We start from the raw sequence: 25,780 nt of genomic DNA on the forward strand, positions 1-25,780 counted from the left end.
ATTCTCAGATCAATGTTTTGCCTACATATGGGGCTTCTGGGAGACCAAAGTACATAATTTTATATTTATACTGTCTAAATTTGGTAAGAAGGCATAAGTATACTATCTAAAACAGTATCTCTTAAGATTATTTATATACTACATTCATGATATTTTTGTACCATCTGTATTACTATTTAATGTTTTTCTTTTAATTTTACTCACTTTTCCCCCCACTGTATGGTTGGTGGACACAAATTTTCATTCATTCATTCATTCATTTGCACTGGGGAGAGAATACTGGGCCTTGAGCATGCTAAGCAAGTCCTCCACCACCAAGTCATGTTCCCAGCCCATTATAACACGTACTGAAATGTTTAGAAATGTTTAAAATGTTTATCCATGTATTGCTTGAAATCATTTTGAGTACCACTAGTGGTTGTACCAACCACATTCTGGTAAACACTAATTTACATGTGTGGAAATAATTACCAAAATCTGAGTGTGGAACTAAGGGGTAAGACTTAGTTTTCATCAAAAGTACCTCTATATGTAAGTATTGCTTTACTAAACAAAAAACAAACTAAACATAAAACAAGAAAAGGCTGTCATTTTACTCTGCTTGGCAAAACATATCATCACTTGTTTTCTGCATGAGAAATTTCTATATTTTATATCTCTTCCCTAATGATTTTGTAATTTCAGCCCCACACTTATGTTGCTGAAAACCAACAACCATACACCAAAAAAAGCTTTGAGGAAAAAAGACTGCTGCCAACACAAAATGAAAACTTTCAATGTTTTATTTTTGACTGCAGCTGTTTACAGAAATATAGTTGCGAGTATACAAATGTTCCAATAGAAGCAAAATATCTTTTTAATATTTAACAAGTTATCACAGATAGCTAAAAACATAGATGCAAATGATATTCCCCCAGAGAATAAACTGAAAATATCTGGTGTCAGTGCTCTGAAATCCCAACTATGAAAGCCATATACACAAAAATGTAACTCTTATATCATTGCAGGACAATGGAAGAAGGCAGTTCAGTGGTTGATCAGTGTGCTCGAGCAAATCAAATTAAATAAAAAATTTAAATGGCAGAATGGTAACTAAACCACTTGAGAACAGGTTAATGAAATATCTGTACTATACTCATTAAAACTCTAGAGAAGCGAATGAAACTCATTAAAGTTGCCAAAAAAAGTAGTAATCACTTGGAGCTTATCATTAGAAGAGAACAAGGTGAACAGATACATTCATTAGATGAGAAGAAATAAGCATTAAGTTCATCGGAATCAGTCTAACTTCGCTGCAATAGTTCTTTATTGGACACAAAAGTCTAATTCCAAACCCACTCAAATATCTGAGCTCGTGTGTGTGTGTGTGTGTGTGTGTGTGTGTGTTGTCCTGAGGTTCATTAGATAAAATGATGATGACGACAATAAATCCCTACAAACCACGCAAATGACTTCTGGAGTGGGGGGAATGAATCAATATGAAGCATTACGTGTGATATATATGTGAAATAATGTGAGCAAGTAGCAGTGATATGGTTAAATAGGATTTTAAGAGGAGGTATTAAAAACCGGGGTTGACTAGAATTGTGGCAGAATGCTTTGGGCACAGAAAAATACTATGCAATAAAGTGGGGAAAGGGAGTAAGAAAAGAGGAATGTAACTACAGCATCTCTCGACAGTTTGCCTATGTATTTGCCAGCACCATAGTTTGTAGAGTAAGCCACTTACACTTCCACTGCTAGTATTAAGGAAAGACAGCAGTGGTGATTTTTTAGAAAGTGAGTACATATTTACTTTTATTCTGACAAGTAAATTTTTTGTTCATGTTAACTAGTTAGTGATTTGTAAGTAGTGGAAAATTATGGACTATGGAGGTGCTGAATTATACTAGGAAATAAAAATGAACAAATCTACTTGTGGCTAGCATATAGTTATAATGCATGCAACTGAGAAGAGAGATACCCAAATTGTATAGTGCATTATATTGTCTAATATTTATTTTAGTAAATAGCTCTTACCTGAAGTATATCTCTACTACAACATTCTTATACCAAGCAAGCTACTTTTAAAGCAATTTCATCTTTTAAAAGAAGAAATTAAATAAGGTGCTATATTGGCCTGGCAGCCATCTTATTTACTATCTCAGATATAAATATAATTATAAGGAATGATAATTTTGTTCTGAGAGCTGGTCTAGCCAGAGCAAATTTGTGGTCTGCTGGTAAAGTAAGAGGCAATGGAGAGAAAGCTTGTATTACATTGACTAGAGTGTACCCATTTGATAGATAAACAGGAGACTTTAGCACCCATCAATTAGCGACTTACTGTTACAACAATTAAAAAGAAATGCAGAACACTGCACCTATATATTTAAATCAGCCATTTAATGTAAACTTTTTAGTAAGTGGCAAGAAAATGCCAAACTAAGTTAACTGAATTATCATTAACTAGACTAATTGAATACATACATAAAGTATTTTTAGGCAGTACTGAGAATAAATTATCATTGCCAACACATGATTAAAGACAATCAGATTAAACTGAATTTACACAAAGAATAATGTATTACAGTATCTCTGTAAGTGGGAAAAGAAACTTTCATGCTCTCACTGGATATAGTTTATACCAGTGGTCCTTAAACTTTAGTGTGCATCAGAATCATCTTGAGGGTTTGTTAAAACACAATGCTCAGACCCATTCCAGAGTTTCTGATTCAGTATGTCTGGGACAAGGCCCAAGAATGTGCATATCTAAACTAGCTTCCAGGTGATGCTGATGCTAGCTGGTGGGATAAGGACCATACTCAGAGAACCACTGGTTTACATATACTAGTAGAAAACTGTATACTATAATGTTAATATAACTGTGTAAAACATGACACAAAATACACAGATATGGGGTTAGTTTTAACTAATTCTCAAACATACAGATTAGCAAGTTGAACATTTTAATGTTTTTAAAATAATTTGCTAAAGTGTAATAATTTCCCCTTGTATTTAATAATATTTCAAGGTCTTAATCCTTTAGAAAACAGCCACTTAACCCTCATACCAAGCCATCTTATTTACTATCTCAGATATAAATATATCATAACAATAACACATACCAAGTCAGCTACCAAAACCAAAAATGGATACATTTTTGTAAATAGTTAAGATGTGTTCATTAAGAAGGAATCATCACTATGTAGCATTCTTGGTTTCTTTGGAATGATTAAAGTGCATAATGTCAATAGGGCATTAAGAATATTGCATAAAGGTTTGCAGTCTTCAGTGCCACTAACAGTCACAAAACTACTTGCATGGGAAAGCAGCTCTATCTCAAAGGTCCTTGATCTGCTATGGATGTGTGGTTTTCTTCAAGCACCACCACTGTTTTAAGGAGCTAGAATTGAAGCAGAATTAATAAAACCAGAAGGACACTCAATTCAATTATATTTGGTAGCAAGAAATTATTTTTGGTCTGAAGACTCAGTAACTTAATCCTCATTTCTTTTGACACTAGTTTTTCTAGGCAAATTAAGTGATGTTCTGATGGGCAAGAAGTATGCTTATAATGAACTACTTTGCCCTGTTTAGCTAGAAAAGTTGACATTACCAAGCATTACTTAATCTATGTCTTAGTGATTTATTTTCATTATCTAATTAAGACCAGCAAAGATGTTTTAAATAGTTCCCCCAATTTAACAATGCACATTTGTGTGCATGGAATTTCACAGACAGCAAAATATTAATAGTCAGGTAAATGACATGAAGTCAGACTTAATAACTGATTTATGTAAGACAAACAGTATAGTTCTGTAATCTTTTACTTAACTCTCCTCAAAGAACCAATTCCTGCAATGCATCTTCTTTTGTTACTCTTCAGTCAAAAGAACTTACAAAATTGTTTTCTATGGAAATGAAGAATAGCTAAATGAAAATACTGAAAGTTGGGACCTAGTAAAACCAGTTTTTTACATGTTTTTGGCAACAGTGAAAACTGTAATTTTAAGGGGCACTATCATAGTAAAAAAGGCACTTTTCTATAAATATTTAATACAGGCATAAAATAGTAATGTAAAAATTTCCTGAAAGAGCAAGTGGGATAAAAAGAGAATTTTACTAATAAGTGAGGCTTAGAATGGCATGAAAATAGCCTGAAAAAGTAATTAGAGCACTAGGACATTTCACGAATAATATTGTAGCTATTATTCTGATATTTATTACATTATGAGCACTACTACTACATTACGTCACAACTTGCTCTCATGACAAAAATCAAGCAGAAAGGAAAATTACTTTCTAAAATATAAGATTCTACTAATCCACTTATTAGGGTAAATATTCTGAATTCTCTTTCGTTCTTTGTTGGGGTGCTGTGGGGATCAAATTCAGTCCCCTGAACATGGTAGGCAAGTGCTCAACCACTAAGCCACACTCCAAGCCATGTGTTATTTTTCTAATATACCTGCTGAATTACAGTCTTTCTCGTTCATTGAGTCCCTCAAAATTACTGAAGGCATGCAGATATAAGCTAACAGATCTCATATAATTTTCAAATAATTAAAAAATCAATTAAGAAATAAGATAACAAACTTTGTACAGAAAAATGAAAAATTCTCAGATTACTCATAGTGAATATTTATAACTATGTTGAATTTAAGTCATTTTATTGTGGTCCTTATTTGTTGATATATCTGACAGATTTAACTTATCCAAAACAAGCATTTATAATGGCTTAAAAAGTCAAAAGGGCTAGGTACAGTGGTCCATGCCTATAGATCCAGCTATCTGGGAGGCTGAGGCCAGAGAACTACTTAATTTCCAGGAGTTCAAGGCTAGCCTCAGCAACACAGTGAGACCCCATTTCAAAAGTAAAATAAAATAACAAACAACCCCTTTGCCCCCAAAACAGAAAAAAATCCAAAAGCCAAACAAAAAACAATAAAAAAAGGTCAAAAGGAATTATTATGCCCATTCTAGAAAAATATAGATATAACTTTTTCCTTATTTCCTTTGACACTATTTTTCCAAAGTAGATTATCTGAGGTTCTGATGGGCAAAAAAATGGACTATAATGACATCCCAAACTATAGAACATATAACAACAACAACAAAAGCAACAGAGAATGGAAGAATCAAAGGATGGAAAGAAGTAGGCCTGTCATTAATACTGCTTCTATAATAAACAAAGCCCTTTTAAAAACCTATTCTAGGGAGTCTTGGTGAAACACATTTGCATTGGCTAAATAACATGATACTCTAATCAGAAAGGTAACATGATAAAGCTCAGAAGCAAAATATGACTTCTAATTATCTTCCCTCCTTGGTGTGGATCTATAATGGAATGATGATAAGGAGTAACACACACACACACACACACACACACACACACACACACACACACACACACACAGAGAGAGAGAGAAAGAGAGAGAGAGAGATAAGCTCCAAGTATTTATGTGAGTCACTGAAAGCAAGAACAGTTGAATGTAACAATATAAAGAAATAAAGTGTGGTTCACAGTTTATTTAGGTCCTTCTGCCATAAATCAATAAATTGTTTCCAAGGCCTTTGCTGGTTCACTGAGTCCTTCCCATATGTAACAGTAACTTGTAACAGTAATTGGGAAACTGCATTATTAGCACAAGCGTCAACCACTGAGCTAACTCTTCAATTAGAAGACAAATACTCTTTGTAATCAAATTCAGAATGTTGTACTTAACATTGACCTTAGGGGTTAAGAACATTTAACAATGTAAAAAAACAAAAAAACCCAAAAAAAACCCAAACCTAACAAAACCCCTATCATTATTGAATCAGAATATGGTAGTATAGCACAGCCCTTATATAAATAACCACAAGATTTATGAGAATAAAAACTGGGTTTTCTGCCTCTATGCAATCAAACCACTACAGTTCAGGTGTATGTTCTGTTCTAAACTTAGATATTATAAAACAGAAAATTGGTCCCGGTGACTTGGCATTGCCAATCAGCATTTTATAAGGATAAACCTCCTGATAAACCACAGAACAGACAGAAGTCACCACACAAGCCAGTCTTTTTGCCACCACTTCATCCAAGGTACAGTATCAACAAACATTCTAATTAGATCTTGATGAGCAAATACACTTCTTGGGTCTCCTATGTGATTTTAGAAAAAAAAATCAGAAATAATAGTTTTTTAATTTTTATTCTTTTTAAATACCTGCTTTCTCTGACATTATAGGCAACCTTTTAGAGTTAGTTTTACATTTTAAAAGTGAAGCACTGGATTGTGTGGCTGATCCTTCTAATAACCTGAACTATATTAGGGGACGGGGAGAAGAGATATACTGAGAAAAACACTTTTGGTTCAGAGAATTTATAAAGTAGCTCTGGGTATTACAAGATGGAGAAAATGTTATTAAAATTACAAATTTTTTAGTGTCTTTATAAATAAAAGGCATAGAATACAGAAAGCCAATTAATAATAAAAATAACAATAAAATATTAAATATATAGTGAGCAAAGACTGAATGGCTCATTCTTGTAAAACACCATTTGATACAACTGCCTTGATAGGATTCCTTACTCTTTAACCAACATTTTGCTGAATGAAAGAACCAGCAAACACACAGTAAGCTGCCTTTTAGCCCACTAATAACATCAAGGAACTGCCTGATGGAATGGCTACAGATGAACAGGTCATTTGTTTCAAAAGGTACTTAAATACTCAATAAAGACATAACAAACCCCCCCTCACTGTTATCAGACGCCACGTTGTGGTAGAACATCAGACAAACTCACAAATTTACCACAAAAATGTGTGGCAAAAAAAGAATAGTTTATATATATGTATATATATAAATTTCTATATTTATGCCAATGTACTCACTCAGTACAAATAGCAAAATAGTATACCATTTCCTAAATACAAAATATAGCTTTCCAAAAAAATGAAACACACATTAGATATAAACCATCCAAAACTTGAACGATTGAAAACTGTATTCAAAAATTAAATGACCCAGAGTAGGTCTCTTTCTGAAAAGTTCCCTTCATATCGGCAAGAAGCCTGTACTACTGAAAACGTAATTCAATGCCTCTCAATCAGAGAGAGAAAGAAAGGGTTGGGAGTGGAGGGAAGGATATAGGAAAGTAAAAAGAGAGAGAGAGAAAAAAAATTAGAAGAACAAAGGAAGACCATCACAAAAAAGGGGAAAAAATCTGGCTGTATAAACAAAACCAACATTAAATGCATAGGGTAGGAGGAGAAAAAAAGAAAAGTAGCCTTCAACAATCATTAGCAGGCTATTTTTATACACTTAAAAATAGAAGAAATGGACAAGGATACCAAAACATTATATCAACACACAGAAGCCACACACAGTTGGCCTTACACTGCATTAACAGCTTTCCACATGCCAAAGAAAAATGAGACATAAGCACGTGTCCAGACACAGGTGGTAGTTAGAAGCAGGCATCCCATAGGTGGCAAGAACACCCAAAACTGTATAACTAATGCTACAACTCTAAGTTCTGGAGTGTTATTTTGCTCTTTATAGAAGTAACATAAGTTAATTCTTCATTTTAAGCCAATGATATGACCCTGTAAAGCCTAAGGCTTGTGGGAACCATTAGGTAAGTGACCACTTCAAACTGTAAAAGCACTGAGGTGACAAGTGAATTGTAGTCACTGCAGCTCAGGAAGAAGTGATATTTCAAGAAATTTTTGTTTGCCTTTTTTACAATGAAAATTTATACTGTTTTCTATTACAGAGAAAATTTTGAAGACTTCAGAACAGCACCGTTCATGGGAAAAAAAAATGCAGGGTTTTTTTTTCCCTCAGAAATCAGCTCCCAATAATTCCTAAAAGAATACTCCTTGTCTTGTGCTGCAGGATTGCTAGGTCACCTTGGATAAAAGTGGCCTTTTTCTTTACGTTTCTACAGAGTCAAAAAGCCAGTATTCTATTAACTAATGTCTAAAATAAAGATAAAAAGTATGTGGAAAATAACATAGATGCATATAAAAAGGGAATACCAGCCTAAGACTGAGTTAAGAAGAAAATAGACTCAAATTACTGTCAGTTTAAACTACTATAGAAGACACTAGAATATACTTTACCATATATTACCCTTTTCATTTTTTCATAGAGCAAAATAATGATTTTTCTATGCACATTTACGACTATACCCCTTAGTAGAAAAAAAACAAAGAACTCTCTGAAAAATCAGTAACGTTCCAGCTGTCCCCAATTTTGTATGTCATCTGCCTTTGTGTTTAATTAAAAGTCCTCTTATCTGTGCACAGTTCTTAATACAGCTTATTTGTCAGAATGTTACCCCATCAGTTTCTTAAAAAAAATTGAAAAAAAGATTCCTTCACTTTGGCCAACAGCTGTGCCTTCTGTATTGAAAAAAAAAAAATCACAGCCTTGGTTATTACTGAACTTTACTTTTTCATAAGCCATTATTTGACTAAAATAATATGGGAAAGAAAATAATGAAGAACAAAAGTAAACATGACAAATATTATTTTCTAATAGCAATAATAACTAAGTGTTCCAGCTTTGAATTTAACCTGCACTTATAAAGACATTGTATCTAGGAAAATAACAATTAATTCTGTCAGCTGGAAACTCAAATAGACTCTCAGTCATTACTGTTATTAGGAATACAAAATATGAATATGTTAACATTGGTGGCTAATCACTGCAACAGGCAGCATAGATGAACTCTTTTACAGTCAGAGGAAAAGCTATCCATTTTCTTTATCATATTTTGTATTAAAAGTAACAATTCGGTAATCTTCATCGAACCACAAGATCTCAGGACATTCCGGAATCATGATTTTCCTCAGGAAATTTCTAGAAAAAAAAATAACATTACTCATTAGGGAAGGAAAGCATTTATAAAATGTCTATCACCATGAATAATCCCAAAGTATACTGTGCTATTATAAATGAAGTTTTAGCATATTTATTCTTCCATAGACTTTTCTGACTATTTCTTGAAATAAAGAGAAATGAGACATGACCATACCCAATATATAGTATGAGGGAAATGCAATTTGCGTTTACCAGACATTCTGTCATTCCAAGGCAAAGTAGTTAAGAGACAAAAGGAATGCCCAATATTAATAATATGACCATAAACTATAATTCAAAATAACTTATTGAGAGTAAAAAAAAAAGAAGTAACATCTTTTCTTCTTCTTTTTTTTTTGGGGGGGTGGTACTGGGGTTTGAACTCAGGAACTCATGCTTGCTAGGCAGGCGCTCTAACACTTGAGACATAGCACCAGCCCCAAAAGTACAATCTTGTGAGAAAGCCATACTTTACTATTACTTAACCCAAACCTGTTAAGAAAAATAAAATTATTGATGCTTTTCAGTAGGAAGCCAAAATATAATACTTACGATACCCAGTTAAAAGGAGCCAGTCAGGTTGTTCCCTTGGTTCTGCAATGAAACAAGCAAATCAATCTTTTCTATGTTCTGGTTGGTGTTTATAGAGGATGACAGTGGAGAATTCTCTGGGATTTGCTGAGAAAGAAGTGTTGTCACAGGTGACTGTCCCTCATTTTGTGGTTGGCCTGGCTGACTTATGGCCATCAACTGATCTGGCAATGTAGCCGGTCCCGAGGTTAAAAGTTGGCTACAGTCTGCAGAGACAATGAAAACAGAAGCTACCTGATTAATTAATTCATGAGAGAAAATGTTGATTATTTGCCAGAGGAAATTCATGATTTCTAAAAGTGAGACCTGACAGTCTGAGAAAAAGGTTTTCATGGAATGGTAACGGAATTAATCTTAGGTTTCCTCTAAGAGTATACAAATACTACTTAGATATGATCATAAATCTTATGTAATTTCATGGTATCTAAACATTAAAGATGGATGTCTACCTCCTTCAAAGCTACTCACTGTAATTGGCTGAGATATTATCTGTCTTCATTTGCCTTTGAAGTCATAGCTTAAAATGGCAAACAGACATTTTTAAATGTATTATCACAATCTTCCCAATTTCTTTGTCAAATATATAAATTATCAGTTTTAGATGTGGAAAATTGAGCCCATAGGGGTCAAATAACTTGTCCAAGATCTCATAGTCTTTAAATGGTAGAATTCTAAATACAGCCTGTGTTCTTACAGCTACTGAATTTTGTTTCATTATAATCATCATCAGCATCATCACCATTATCATCTGACCATTTTAACTGAGTAGTGAGAAATTAATTAGAAAGAGTTTCTTACTATTCTGAATGCCAAATAAGAACATTCCTGAAGTCTGCTGAGATGAGCCAGGAGAATTCTGTAGCTGGTTCATTGTGCTTCCTGCAGTGTTGTGAAATAAAGTAGCCTGTGACTGGGGTGAAGATGTGGCTCCTTGGATTCCAGGCATGTTGTTCTGAGGAGAGTAAAGAGGAGACTGTTGCATGTCTTGTTGGTTTATACTGGTTTGCAATGCAGACATGGATGCTGGAGAGAGGAAGAGTGTAACTTGCTGCTCTTGAGAACCAGGTGACCCTTGCACCAACTGAATTTGAGGAGAGCTATGGAATAAGGAGGTCTGTGATGACTCAGACTGGGTAGGACCTGGATTCTGAAGTGAGGAAACTGTGGGCTGATTCTGAAATTGCATTGGCTGATCTTGATTCATTGGAGCCATATTACTTTGTTGGTGAAAAATTGACTGGTTCTGCTGCTCCTGACTTGCCATTGGATTTTGGTTTGGGCTGAATATCATGTTTGGTGGTGGTTGCTTTTGAGATGCCATTGTGGCCATAGTATTCTGATTACTGAATAAAATGCTCTGCTGTTGTTGCTGTTGTTGTTGTTGTTGTTGCTGCTGCTGCTGCTGCTGTTCCTGGGATGGAGAGTTACTCTGCATAGCAACTATTGAGTGCTGTGACTGGAAAATTGTTCCTTGTTGGTTTTGAGGCAATGGATTAGGTGGAAGGGAGCCCAGGGGCACCTGAGGCTGAAATAAACCTTGCTGGGAGGGTTGTGCCTGTTCTTGAGAAAGCATAGGGGTCTGGATATGTGAGATTGGAGTCTGCTGTTGGAAGGCAGCTTGCTGTTCAGTGTTTGATGTTGATTGAAGTGAAGAAATTGAGTTCTGTGCTGCAAAAAATGAAATCTGTTCTTCCTGGGTTACTGTGTTAGTTTGAAGATTATTCATAGGACTTTGGGAAAGAAAAATATTGGGTGACTGCTGGTCTTGTGGAACTGAAGAGCCCTGTAACACAATGGTATTCTGGGAATGAAACATAGGAGGCTGCATTTGTTCAGAGGATGCTGTTGAAGCCTGATTGTGGACAATAGGATTTGGACTATGAAAAATTGAGCCTTGAGTTTCCTGGGAAAGGTTCTGAGCATCAGCAATAGAATTTTGAGGATGAAAAAGTTGAGCCTGTGAATGAGAAGATTGCTGTAAAAAATTCCCAGATTGAAGTGACATCATCTCACTCCCTTGCTGGAATAAACCATTACCTTGTTGCTGAGTACTACTATTTTGAACACCCATCATACTTTTTGTAGATGAATAAAGGTTAACCTGAGGCTGATTGTCCCCAGTATGTTGCATTTGGACCATGGTCTGAAAGACACTATTCTGAATCTGTTTTGCCTGTGATCCATTTTCTTCTCCATCTCCAGAACTTGATGTCTGAAACATGGTAGTGCCAGGGGTTGCAACCTGCTGTGTGGTGGTTGTAGAAGTTTCATTTCCAGAAACTGCAGGAGAAGAGGAAAACAATTCACACTGCATTTGCATGTCCTCATTGGCAGATAGTGTACTCATCATGTGAGAAGGCTGCTGGTAAACTGGAGATTGTTGAAGGTTTCCATTTGCTGAAGCAGCTGAAGGGAATAACTCTGACTGAATTTGGGCGGCAGCCTGGCAAATACTCTGTTGCATCTCCATCACCATTGCAGCTGATGATTCCATCACTTGCTGTTGCTGTTGTTGCTGTTGTGGATTAGATAATGTGTTTTCAGTCTGTGGACAAACACTTTCACCTCTTCCAGGTATTAAATTATCTGATCTGGTGTGGACTGCTGGCTCTGATGAGGAAAATATTCCAGGGTTTACACTATTTTGAATTTGACTGACTTGTTGAAAAATGTCTGCACTAAGCTGTTCTTGAACATTCTCATTACCATCTGGAGCAGAAAATAAAACTGAAGATAACTGTTGTTGTGCCTCTAAAACTTGCTGGACCAAATCAACACTTCCAGTGCTGCCACCACCAGTACTACCTGTAAAACTTCCTGCTTGCAAATGCTGAATAGTATTCTGGAGCTGACTCACACTATTTGGTGATGGAAAAATATTTGATGACATCTGCTGCTGTAAAGTCTGTGCTTGTTCTTGTAGTGGGGACTGCTGCTGTTGCTGTGAAGCCTCAGTCAGTTGTGACAAATTAACCACTGTACCATCTGACTGTAATACTTCTCTAGACTGAGCTTCTCTTGTCTGAAACTGTGTAGCCTGCTGCAGGAGTGCATCATTGCTGGGCAGCTGACTAGAGGCAGAAACTGCTGGAAAGGTCCCAGGCTGTGAGATGTCCTGTGTTTGGATAGTTGCCAGGGTCTCTGGGTTGTATGCCTTGGGCTGAAGCTGCTGTTGCTTTTCATTCTCAGAAGCTAAGTGGGAGGATGATGGTGATGAAAAGGACCCATTTCCTGTTATGTTAGAAATATTTTCTAAAGCTTGCTGAGTTGATCCAACTGTCTTTGTAGTCTAAAAAAATAAAAATCCCCAAATAACATGTACATATATAAATAAGTACATATGCTACTTTAAAAATTATTACTATTCTAAAAGCATATGCAGGACTAATTTTTCATTCTATAATTATCATTTAGAAAATAAGTACAAAACTATGATTGTCCATGACAACATTTTCAGTATTGCAAGTAAACATAGTCAAATAAGGAATTAGAAAAATAATCAGCTATTGACATGCTTAGGCAAATTAAGGGCAGGAAGAGAACACTGACACTATGACTCATGAATAGCAGACTTCAAAATACTTTTACTCTGTGGATCACTGGTAACATCACAAAAGGGAAAGACAAGAGAAAAGGGGAGGAAGAGTTATACAAAAGGCCTGGGGAGAAACTGAAATAAAAATCTGGAAATGCTAAAATTAGCATATTTATTTATTTGTTTGTTTGCTTTATTTATTTAGGATCTCCCTGAGTGTCTCCGGCTGGCCTCAAACCTGTGATCCTCCTGCCTCAGACTTTCAAGTGCTGGGATTACAGCATGCCCAGCTCCTACTACCCTTCATCCCACAGGTATTAATTCTTTCCCTTGTCAAAATGGATACTGGAAGTTACTAAAACCAATCTTGTTGAAGTAGGAAGCATTCACTTTGAAAAGCAAAATTCATTAGTAATATCCAATGCAAGACAAATGTGAACAAAACAGGAAAAGTAAATATAGCACTTTTTATATGTGAGATCAAGATTTGGGACACTAAATATAACTCACCTTAAAAATAGGGGAAGATCTTTTTTCTGCTGTTACTTCCATTGGAGTAACATCTTCAGTCTTAATCATACTGCTTGATATGAGTGGAGTGATCAGGGCGTTAGGAAGAATATTTACCTTATCTAAGTTACATCCAGTATTTTTCATTGCTACATGCATACCCACAAAGAAAGAAAGAAAAGCTTAAAATCACAAAAATGACCACTATTTCATTCTATAATTTGTTGACTATAAGTCACGATTTTAAATGTCTATACTTTTTATCATTTTTTTCTTATTATTATTGTGCTGGATAGGTGTACATTGTGGCATTTATAATGGCTCTTACAATGTATCAAATATATCATACTTGAATTCACCCCCTGCACCATTCTCCTTTATCTCTTCCTCCCCCTAAATGTAGCCTGATACAAAAAATGGTGTATCAAGATTTACCTTACCTTTTTTTGCTTGAGGACTCCTGGTATGGGCTTTTTTTTTTTTTTGACAGTACTGGGGTTTGACTCAGAGCCTCACACTCGTTAGGCAAGCACTCTACCACTTGAGACTACTCTGCCAGTCCTTTTTTGTGTTGGACATTTTGGGATAGGGTCTTGAAATCTTCCTGATCTCTGCTTCCCAAGTAGCTAGGATTATGGGCATAAGCCACTGGTGCCCAGCTGGGCTTTAAAATGAAGGTTTTACATATACACAGTACAGGGGATCAAATTCAGGACCTCTTGAATGCTAGGTAAGCACTCTACCACTGACATACACCTCCAGCCTGCAGGTTAACTATTAACAAGCTTAAGCAGTTCAAGAGTCACCTCTATCCATCAAACTACTTCTAAGTGCCTTGAATTATACACTATGCAACATGACCAGAGCATATTTTGGGAAATAACTGGAAATCTCCAGGAGATTAAATTCTAGTTACCACTGTTACACTCCCTTCTTAGCATATGGCTGCCTGGCAATATAAAAATCTCAAAACTTTTTAAGAACTATGAGATTCTTAGAGTACTTTTCAACAAAAATTTAAGAAAATACCATCAAGTAATCAATAACATTTACTTTTCTAAATTATTGTTTATGAAATGTGAATTTTTCAAGTTGGCACATTAAAACATTTCTCTTTTATACAGGACTTAAAAAATACTTTTTTCCCCCCACACAGAAGGACTATTTTAGGTTTACCAACAGAATTTCCAAAGCAAAATGAATAAGCATTTCCTACCTCCTTCAACTTCTATTTTTCAGTGGCTATGGATTTACAGCAAGGAGAGGCATCAAAATACCAGATAAAGTAGATAATACTACATATATATATATATATATACACACGTTCTCCCTTGATTTTTTTCTTTCTTCTTTTTTGGGCATACTGAATTGAACTTAGGGCCTTGTGCTTGCTACATAGCTCATCTACCACTTGCTTTTTCTTTTTTTCTGGAGGCATGGGATCTGAACTCAGGGCCTTACACTTGCTAAGCTGGGGCTCGACCACTTGAGCCACTCTGCCAGCAGTCATCTACCACTTGAGGCCACACCCTCAGTCCTTTTTGCTTTAGTTATTTTTCAAATAGGGTCTCACATTTATTCTCTGGCCAGGCTGGTCCAGGATTATACTATCTTTGCCTCCCATTTAGCTGGAATGACAGGTGCACCTCACCATACCCAGCTTTTTTTTTTTCCTTTCCATTTTTATTATGATATATTTATTGTACAGGGGAATTCACTGTGACAATCCCAAACAGCCTTACATTGTACACTGGTTAGATCGCCTCCACCATATTCCCCCCTCGAACTCCTCTCTGTCCCACTTAAAGCAACTGGAAGAGGTTTCATTGCTTTATTTCATATAAGTATATGAAGCCCATCAACCATCTTCCCTCACTTTCATTTTCTCTATTCACCCTCTCCCCTCTCACAAGTACCGCCTCCACATGGTACCTATTTTATAGTCCTGTCTTTCATTATTAATTCCAAACTCAATGTTCAATGGGTTTCTTGACGTATCCCCGCTATACTTTACTTTGGTCTACTCAACCCCTTCCATTACTCTCCCTTATCTCTTCCCTCCCATCCCCCCAATACTGAACAGCTTTCAATAACATATTGTTATATCCTCAACTTATACAGATGTAATACAGTCCAACATTGTTGATTCTTTATCATTCTTTTCTCCTTTCCTTCCTCTCCCAAGTTCCATAGAATAGTTACATTATTATAAACATGTTCTACGTATAAATTTGTATATGACAATGTTTGTTTTTGTGTATAAACTTATCTTTTGGATCTACTTTCCACATATGAGAGAACACATTCACCCTTGGTCTTTCTGAGCCTGGCTTACTTCACTTAACATGATGTCCTCCGATTGCATCCATTTACCTTCAAACTATATGGTTTCATTCTTCCTTATGGCTGAATGAAACTCCATTGTGTATATACATATATTTGAGAAATGGATCAAAAGTAAAGAAATAAATTTCTCAATTATTGTCTGAAATACATGTATTTGAGAAATGGATCATACTTATGAGGTTTTTTTGGGGGGGGGAAGTACTGGGATTTGAACACTGGGATATATGCTTATTCAGCAGGTGTTCTACCACTTGAGCCATTCTACCAACCCTTTTTGTGTTGGAGATGTAAATACACCAGTATGTGTATATATATATATATATATATATATATATATACACATACTGGGGTTTGATCTCAGAGCCTAAACCTTGAGCCACTGCACCAGCCCTTGTATGTGTTGGGTGTTTTTTTGAGATTGGGTTTTGAGATTGGGTCTTGAGAACTATTTGCCCAGGGCTGCCTTTAAACTAGGATCCTTCTCATCTCTGCCTCCTGAGTAGCTGGGATTATAGGTGTGAGCCACCAGCACCCAGAACTCATGAGTTCTTTAAATCTATTTTTATCTAGTCTCTATTAGAGACTAATAAAATTCAATTCATAGTCTGATTTTGACTGAAACAGAACTTCAGATCAAAAATCATTACAAAAAAGGACATCTCTTTATTTCTTTATTATGTTGAGCCATCAGTACGATCTCTTCCCCCATTTACTTAGGTCTCACTTAATTTCTTTCACTCGTAATGTATATTATTCAGCATAGAGATCCTATACATTTTAAATTTATACCTAAATGTTACATTTTCTTTGGAGCCTTGTAACTGATAATGTTTTAAACTTTGGTTTCCATATCATCGTCAGTTTATAGAAATACAACTGATTTTTATGTGATCTTATAAACTGCAGCCTGGCTGAACTAATTATTCAGTTGTAGGTCGGTTTGTTTTGTATATTCTTTGGGACTTTTAACATGTGTATAATCATGCCATCTGCAAAATAAAGAACAAGCTGTATGTCTTTTTTCCTTTCTTTTCGGTTTTTTTTTTTTTGCCTTATGGCAGTACACAGAAAATAGTATACAGAGTAAGAATGATGAGGATAGACCTTTGTGTTGTTCTCAGTCTTGGGTGAAAACTATTGTCTTTCTATCAGTAAGTATAATGTTAGCTGAGCCTCATTGATTTTCCTGTCTCTGCCTCCCAAGTAGCTGGGATTGCAGGTGTGCCAACCATGCCTGGCTTGATGTTGTATCGTGTGTCAGTGGTATTATGAAATGATTCTTTTTTTTTTTTGCTGAGACTGGGGTTTGAGCTCAGGACTTCGAGCTTGCAAAGCAGGCACTCTACCGCTTGAGCCACACCTCCAGTCCTGATTTATTCTTTAGCATACTAATATTGGAAGATTACACTGATTGCTTTTCTCAACTGAATCAATCTTCCATGGCTAAAATAAATCCCACTTGTACACTTTTGGATATTACTTGCTAACATTCTGAGGAATTTTCGTGTTCATGAGATAATCTTTTTTTTTTTTTTTTTTTTTTTTTAGAGAGAGGGTCTTCATATATAGCCTATGCTGGATTCAAATCTGTGATCAATTCTGCCTCCACCTCCAGAGCATGGAGGATTATAGGTATATACCATCATGTCCAATATCCCACAATTAAAAAATTTTTTTGGTGGGACTGGGGTTTGAACTCAGAGTTTTGTGCTTGCAAAGCAGCCATTCTACCTCTTGAGTCACACTTCCAGACCCACAAATTTTGATATGGCACATTTTATTTTTTATTCAGCTCAATCTATTTTTTTTTAAATTTCCTTTGAAGCTTTCTCTTTGACCCAAGGATTCCTTAGAAGTATGCTGATTAATTTCCATGAGTCTGAAGATTTTCTTGTTGACTATTATTGCTGTCTTGTTTGAGTCCATTATAAGTAAGAGAATATAGCTGGGTGCCAGTAGCTTGCACCTATAATCTTATAATCTCAGCTACCAGGAAGGCTGAGATTGGGAAGATCATGATTCCGGGCTAGCCCAGGCAAATAGTTCAGGAAATCCCATCTCCAAAATATACACTTAAGAGATGTAACTTATTTATTGTTTGACAGTACCAGGATTGAACACAGTGAATTGCACATTCTAGACAAGTGCTCTACCACTGAACTATACTCCAGCCCTATCATGCAAGTTTTAACAAATTTTAATTGTGTATTTTTAATTTCTATTTTCCTTTTTTTGTGGGCAGTACTGGGGGTTTGAACTCAGGCCTTCATGCTTGCAAGGCAGGCACTTTACTGCTTAAGCTACTCCATCAGCCCTGTTTTTGTGTTGGGTATTTTTGAGATAGGGTCTTGTGAACTATTTGCCCAGGGCTGGCTTCAAACCAAAATCCTCCTGATTGCTGCCTCCTGAGTAGCTAGGATTATAGGCTCCATTTGGTTCTTGTTATAACTTCACTTCTTTAACTAAAATTTTTTTTTATTTTTTTCATTTCTTTCAAAGGAATTCATAAGCACTTAAGGTGCTTCTTTCATATTTTTGTCAGGAATGTATAACATCTGATTTACTGTAATATTCATATAATTGTCTTTTCTTAATTCAAGTGGTGATTTTCCTAGATCATAGTGTGAAAGTGATTATTTTCTTGTTTGCTGGCCAGTATGCATATTATGTAAGGAGACTCTTGATCCTACTTAAATCTATTTCAGCAGGTTTATCCTGTAAACCCTGTTTAACCTGTGTAGGGCCTAGTCTACTTATGTATTTTATTGGTTTATTTTCTCTCAGTGCCCATTAGCAGTTCTAGGTTGTAGGCATCTCAGTCAATCAGTTCAGAATAAATGGGAGATAAAAAGAAAACCCAGGAAACTTACATACTGTTGTTCTTCCGGATCTGAGATCTCTAGCTACTTCAGCTTCTTTTTTCCATATTTCAATGTACTTTTATGACTGAATTATTTCCAAGCTATTTAGTAGTAATTTGTTGTTGGCAATTAGCAGCATCTCATCAAATATAAATGTTTGGTTAAAATATGAATTAAGACTTGTAGGAAGCCAGGTGTAATGGTATATATGTGTATTCCCAGAATTTGAGTAGATGAGGCAAAAGGATCTCAAGTTTGAGGCCATTCTGGGCTATATCGTGAGCCCCTGCTCAAAATACTAAAAAAAGATTAATAAGAAAGCTGGACATGGTGGCATATGCCTGTAATCCTAACTCTTGAGCAGGAGGATCAAGAGTTTAAGGCTCAAGCAGTAGAGTACCTGCCTATTAAGTATGAAGCCCTGAGTTCAAACCCCAGTACTACCAAAAAAAAAAAACTAAACAAGGAAAACAAAAGATTTCTAAGATAATGAAAAGAATATAGACTTTTGTGGGGAGATTTAATTTGCAACCTCTTTTTTTTTTTGTGAAATCGGGGTTTAAACTTGGGGCTTCACACTTCACAAAGCAGGTGCTTAAAAATCAGGTGAGCTTGGACACCTCTAGTTCATTTTGCTCTGGTTATTTTGGAGATGGTATCTCTCAAACTATTTGCTGAAGCTGGTCTCAAATGGTGATCCTCCTGATCTCAGAGTCCCCAACTAGCTAGGATTATAGGCGTGAGCCACCAGTACCAACAGCCTGGTGCCAGTGTAATCTCTATCACTTTTTAACTATGTGACCTTCAACAAATTACTTAACATCTTAAGCCTTTGTTTATCCAGCTATAAAATGAGATTACTCCAAGCTCCTACATCCGCCATATGGTTGCAACTAGTTAGATTAAAAGTATATGCTCTCAATTTATACTCATTGAATTAATCACTTCTTACAAAGCCAAACTGAAAGAATGCATATCAATACTTTACCCCTAGGTCCTAAACATGTACCAGAGTCTTTGAGCAATCTATTTGTTTCTATTCAAACATACCTATACCTATATTTAGAACATTTTCTAGAAAAATCCCCAGAAACTGTTAAAATAGTATATACTGTACACTTAATCTTATTTGACTACTATTACTTTCATATTAAATATATATATAACAGTATATAGTATATACTGTTGAGGGAGTTTATTTTAGAGAGAAAGTACTCAATATCTAGCCATAATATCATCTTTGGGTATCAAGTTCTAAATCTTAGTGTAAGTGACAGCTATTTATAAGTATCGTCCTTAAGGATTACTGCCATAACAGAAATTTACAAGTCATTTATGCTGCAGTCATCATTAAAATATAGCTAATTAAATCTCTTTGATACGAGAACTAAAGCTCTGACTTCAAGGAATCACTAAAAATAAGCTATTTGTTAAGGAAAATTCCTAGTTTTAAAAGCTATTTTTAAAACTGGTTGGGGATCTCTAATTAATTATTGTATTTATTTACATATTTTGGGGAGTTTTGAAATAGGGTCTCACTATGTAGTACAGGCTGGCCTCGAACTCTATGGAGCCCAGGAAGGTCTTGATCTCATGTAACACTATACCTAGCTTTAATTGTTGTATTTAAAATGACAAATTTAAAGTTTAAACAGGTAAGGGCTGGAGGAATGGCTCATGTGGTAGAACATCTACCTACCTCTGAGTTCAAACCCCAGTACTGCAAAAAAAAAAAAAAAAATTTTTTTTTGGCATATTGCCTACCACTTAATATATGATCAATAAATGTTAACCACAGCTATCCACAGATCTGTAAATTTTTCTTCAATTAAATGTGATAATCTAGGGCTGGAGGTATGGTTCAAGTGGTAGAAGGCCTAAAAGCATGAAACCCAGAGTTCAAAACCCCAGTACCAAAAGCAAAAAAAAAAGTAATCTAGCCCTAGCCTGGTCATGGGTGGCTCATGGCTATAATCCTAGCTAATTTGGAGGTAGAGATCAGGAGGACTGCAGTTTAAAGCCATCAGGGGCAAAAAGTTTGAGAGAACCCATCTCAACCAATAAAAGCTGGGCATGGGTGGTGTGCACCTATTATCACAGCTATGCAGAAGCATAAAAAGGAAGATCGAGGGCCAGGCCAACCTGGGATAACACAAGACCACATCTGAATAATAACTAAAGCAAAAAGGGCTGGGGGGTATGGCTCAAGTGGTAAACTACCTGACTAGCAATCTCAAGGCCCTGAGTTCAAACACATGGACAGCCAAAAACCAAACAGAAAACCCTGATAATCCTCAGTGGTTTATTTACTAGTTCATAATTCCTCACTAAACTACTCTGGAAAAATATTTGTGGCCAGAAATTATAATGGCAAATTATATATCATTGTATACTCATGTATACAACGAGTATGAATTTTACTATGGAAAAAAGTTTCATTGCATTTGATAAAATTTATTAAGTGCATTTTACCCCTTGAAAATATAAATGACCATTTAAACTCTTAAAATTTAACTTAATGCATATGAATTCATGAGCAGTAAAATAAGAAAAAGCCAAAATTATAAAAATATGCCATTAAATCTATGCCTTCATACACAAAGGCACAAAAGCTTCATCACTATGTATCACACGTGTATTAGAAATATGCTAAGGAAATAATCTAACCAACCATATTATAAGATCTTGAAGATGAGTTTATATTCACCATTTCTTCCTTCTTTTCTTTTTCTTTTTTGTGAGACGGGGTCTCACTATGTAGACTAGGCTGGCCTCAAACTCACAAAGCTCCTTGCCTCAGATGTTGCCTATCAAATGCAGGGATTACAGGTGTGTACCACCATGCATAGCTTTTTACTTTTTTTTTTGGCAGTACTGGGGCTTCAACTCAAGGTCTAACATTTGCTAGGCAGGTGCTCTACCACTTGAGCCACTTCACCAGCCCTTTTTGTGTTGGTTATCAAACCACAATCTTCCTGATCTCTGCCTCATCAGTAACTGGGATTATAGGCATGAGCCATTGATACCCAGCAGCTTTTTATTTTTAAGAGTTTTAATATTGAAGAATTGAAAACAAAACATGTCTTTCAACATATATTTTTGTTGTTGTTTTGGTATTCTGCAATGGGGTCTTGCTATGTAGCCCAGACTGGCCTTGAACTTGCAACCATTTTGTCTTAGTCTTCCAAGAGATGGGATCAGTGGTGTGCCCCAATTTATTTGTTTGTTTGTTTATTTATTTTTTGCAGTACTGGGGTTTGAACTCAGGGCCTTTACCTTGAGCCAGTCCACCAACCGTTTTTTGTGATGGATTTTTTCGAGATAGGTTGTTGCAAACTATTTGCCCGGGCTGGCTTCAAACCTCGATCTTCTTGATCTCTGCCTCATCAGTAACTAGGATTATAGGTGTGAGCCACTGGCACCTGGCTTTTATTTTAAGCTGGGTTTATATGCTGAATAAGGGAAAATATCAATTTGAAAAACAAGTCTCCACATTCAGTAAAGTTAAACAAACATTAATTTTACAATACGGAAGACACCTTTGTTAAGTATAACAAGATCAGAGAAAAAAACAACACATTAAATTTTTCTAGAGAAAACAGGATCACCTAATTACAATTTTTGAGAAAAATCAAGTTGGTACCTGTCATGGCCTCTTCAAAAGAGCAAGGTCTTGCTGGACTAGATATTTCCTTCTTCACATTTACGTTCAAAGCACCAGCTGTTGCTATTTAAAAAAAATTCAAGTATTTAAATTTAAATTTATGTATCCTAACAAAATGTGAATCTTAAAACTCTTCAATTAGAGCATGCTCTCAGAGAATCATTAACTTGATTGTTTAGTGGAAATTCTAGGTTGAGGTAATATTTTGTAACCAGAAGTCTGTATGCTCTGAGATTCACTGATCTCCATGTGAACAAAATATCTACCAAAACAGCAAAGTTTACGAATCCTTCTCATAACACTATGCATGTTGACTATTTCAGCACAGTAGAAGATGATATTAAACTATCAGACATTTAAAAGTTATCAACCATATCAGAACACTAGAGCAAGAAAAAACTTACCATTTACCTTCATAAATGATTTATTAAAAAATACAGATCCGAAACTATTAGTTAACTAATGTTTAAGCTACATCAACATAACTGAGATGAACACACAAAATCTGTAACATTATGAATATTCTTTTAGCAATATTTTGGGGAAAAAAACCCTTTGCTAGCATTACTGGACAACTGCTGGGCTACTCTACCCAGTCATATCAATTAAATCTTCTATAACAACTTTAAATTTAATGAGCCTGATACTGTAGTTCTTTTCTAAATGATAGTTAAATAAATTGCAAATAAATGGGTTCTGATTCAAATAACAATATATCAATTTTATTTAAATACACTTTAATTTCTATTTTCAATATATATTTATTTGTTTATTTGTTTATGTTTTTTGAGACAGGGTCTCGCTATGTAGCCCAGGATGGTCTCCAACTAGCCATCTTCCATTCCACCCTTACCCTCTTGAGTTCTGGGATCGTAAATGTGTACCAACAATATCTGGCTTTCAGAGTACTTATTTTATATTCATTAACCTATATAAAAAGAGATTTGAGTTCCTTTTTCATGTATTATTCTTGCTATGACAATGTCAACAGTTATAGCTGAACAAAGAGGCAAAAAGTACACATCTCCTAAAAATGAAATTAAATAACTACCTTACTATGCTGCATAGTAGGTCCAACTAATTTATATAGAATTACATAGATAAGAAGTCCTATGTATACCTTTTATGTATGGCATTTAATTTTAATAATTAAAGATTTAAGAACAGAAACTAATCTTTAAAAAACTTAAATTTCTACTTATAATTTGTTTTTAGCTGGATTTTTTTTTTTTTTTTTGGTAGTACTGGGGCTTGAACTCAGGGCCTCACCTTGCTAGGTAGGTGCTCTACCACTCGAGCCAATTATTTGTAAGACCCCCATCTCCAAAATAACTGCAGAAAAATGGACTGGTTAGAGTGCCTGCTTTGCAGGCATGAAGTCCTGAGTTCAAACTGTAGTCCCACAAAGAAAACGAAAAACAAATTTAGTCACGACTAAAAAGAACATAGAGGAAAGATGAATTGAAAAAAGTAATGATGATGAATAGCTATACAGAACCCTAGCTATTGTTTTCTTTTTTCGTTTTCCTGGGGCATTGAACCAGGGCCTCCTGCTTGCTTGAGGCAGGCTGCCAGTCCTTGTTTCCTTTTTTTAGAGACAAGGTCTTTCTATGTAGCCCAGGCTAGCCTTGAACTCACATCCCACCTGTCTCTGCCTTCCTAGTACTGGGATTACAGCATGAAACACTATGCCCAGCTTTTCACTTTTTTTTGAGGGGGGGAGGTCTAGAATTCCTGGGCTCAAGTGATCCTCCTACCTTAGCTTGCTAACTAAGCATAGCAGAAACTAAGCCTAGGTCAATGTAACATGAAAAAACTTCTATTTCCAAAATGCTCTCCCTTCTTCACCTGGAAAAGGTTTTTTCTTCTTCCAGCAACTAAATGAATGTGGGCAAAAACTCATAAGACACTTTTTAGCCAGATAACTTCTAAAATTTTAACATTTCAGTTGCTCTTGTTTTGATTTCTAAAGCATCTTATTTTACCTAAATGCTTAAAATTATATTTAATATTTCACTATCAGGGCTGGAGGCATGGCTCATAAAGTAGAATGCCTGCCTAGCAAGTACCAAGTAAGTACAAATCCAGTAACACCAAAAAAAAAAAAACCAACATAAAAACAAAAACAAAAAAAACCCAAAATTCACCACCAGTCTGACACTTTTGATGTTATTATCACTTACCACTCCAAGTTTATCTCTCACCTCTCTCAAAATGCACCCTATGGCCAGGGGTGGAGCTCAGAGGTAGAGCATGTGCTTAGCAGGCATGAGGCCTTGGGTTTGATGATCAACACCACAAACAAAACAACAAAACAAAAAAGATCCTCTAAAACCAGCTAAACTAAACTATTAACTGAATTTTGATTCTGTTAACATAACAGTAAATGTAGTATTTCTTGGCTGTCTTTTTAGGAAATAATGCCATTTTCAAAACAAATTAGTATTAATTCATCTTACTTAGTGAGCAACCTTTTCTTTTTGGCTGGCTGGTCTTCACATTTTTTTTTTTTCAAAGAACTAGGAAATTAACTCTTCATTTTGATTGAGAATTTTTCATTTGACCTACCTGGGTCTGGAGTGTAAGTGAATGGTTGAACATCATGAGATCTTCCAGCATTGGTCACTACATATATTCCCACAGAGACAGGCAAAGTTATATGTTGATCATGATATGGGGGAACCTTCACAATAAGATGGTTCTAATTAAAGAAAAGTATAAGAGTCAGGACAAAAAGCAATATTTAAATTTTAAAAATGAAGTCTATTTACTGTTAGCTGAAAAAATGTTAAAGGCTAATTAGAAAAAAATGTACTCTATTTTATTATTTTGAGACAAGATGTCACTATGGCATCTAGGCTGGCTTCATGAGATCTATCATGGCCTCCTGAGGGCTGGGATTACAGGCATGAACCATCCCACCCAACAAAAAATAATGTATTTTAAAGCTCAGATTGGTAGGTCCATTAATCTTAAATATTTCTTTTACGGTAAAAAATCCAAATGTTTTACAACATCTCTTCCCTGTCAATTTCATCTCATTTTCACTTTTCCCCAGTTTACTGATCTTCTCAGTCCATTCTTTTAATAAAGAGTACCCCTCCCCAACCTGGTGACACAATGGCACTTATTTCCATAACACCACTTATTACCACTTGAAATTACTGATTGGGTCTTTTGCTGTTGTTTGGTTTTTGTCTCTCTCCAAACTACAAGAATATAAGTTCCATGAGAATCTAACTATTTTATCCCTCATTCTGTCTCCTTTGTTAATAGTAACATACAAAAAATACACTCAAATGTCTTTGCTGAAGAGTAAATTACAACTCTGAATGTATCCGTTTAAAAAAAAAAAAAAGAGTAAATTACTCCCAACACTTGTGAGAGGCAGGAGGATTATGAGCTCAATGCCAATCTGAGCTACAGAGTGAGAACCTG

General features: G+C 35.5%; 1 protein-coding gene across 7 annotated transcripts in view; it reads right to left on the minus strand.

Annotated features, from left to right (window-relative positions):
• Positions 1-764: 764 nt before the first annotated feature.
• Nfat5 (nuclear factor of activated T cells 5) overlaps positions 765-25,780 on the minus strand; it is a 109,398-nt gene continuing 84,382 nt past the window's right edge. For 6 of the 7 annotated variants that reach the window (XM_074055748.1, XM_074055750.1, XM_074055751.1 and 3 more), the window contains 6 exons: positions 24,911-25,043; positions 22,322-22,405; positions 13,472-13,620; positions 10,225-12,715; positions 9,388-9,632; positions 765-8,835 (listed from right to left, as the gene is read on the minus strand). In XM_074055748.1, coding sequence (XP_073911849.1) covers positions 9,397-9,632; positions 10,225-12,715; positions 13,472-13,620; positions 22,322-22,405; positions 24,911-25,043 — 3,093 coding nt within the window. In that variant the 3' untranslated portion in view covers positions 765-8,835; positions 9,388-9,396. The remainder of the gene's footprint in view (positions 8,836-9,387; positions 9,633-10,224; positions 12,716-13,471; positions 13,621-22,321; positions 22,406-24,910; positions 25,044-25,780) is intronic. The other variant, XM_074055749.1, reaches the window with a different exon arrangement.

Source organism: Castor canadensis, chromosome 15 (genome assembly GCF_047511655.1).
Source record: "Castor canadensis chromosome 15, mCasCan1.hap1v2, whole genome shotgun sequence".
In the NCBI taxonomy this organism is placed as follows: domain Eukaryota; kingdom Metazoa; phylum Chordata; class Mammalia; order Rodentia; family Castoridae; genus Castor; species Castor canadensis.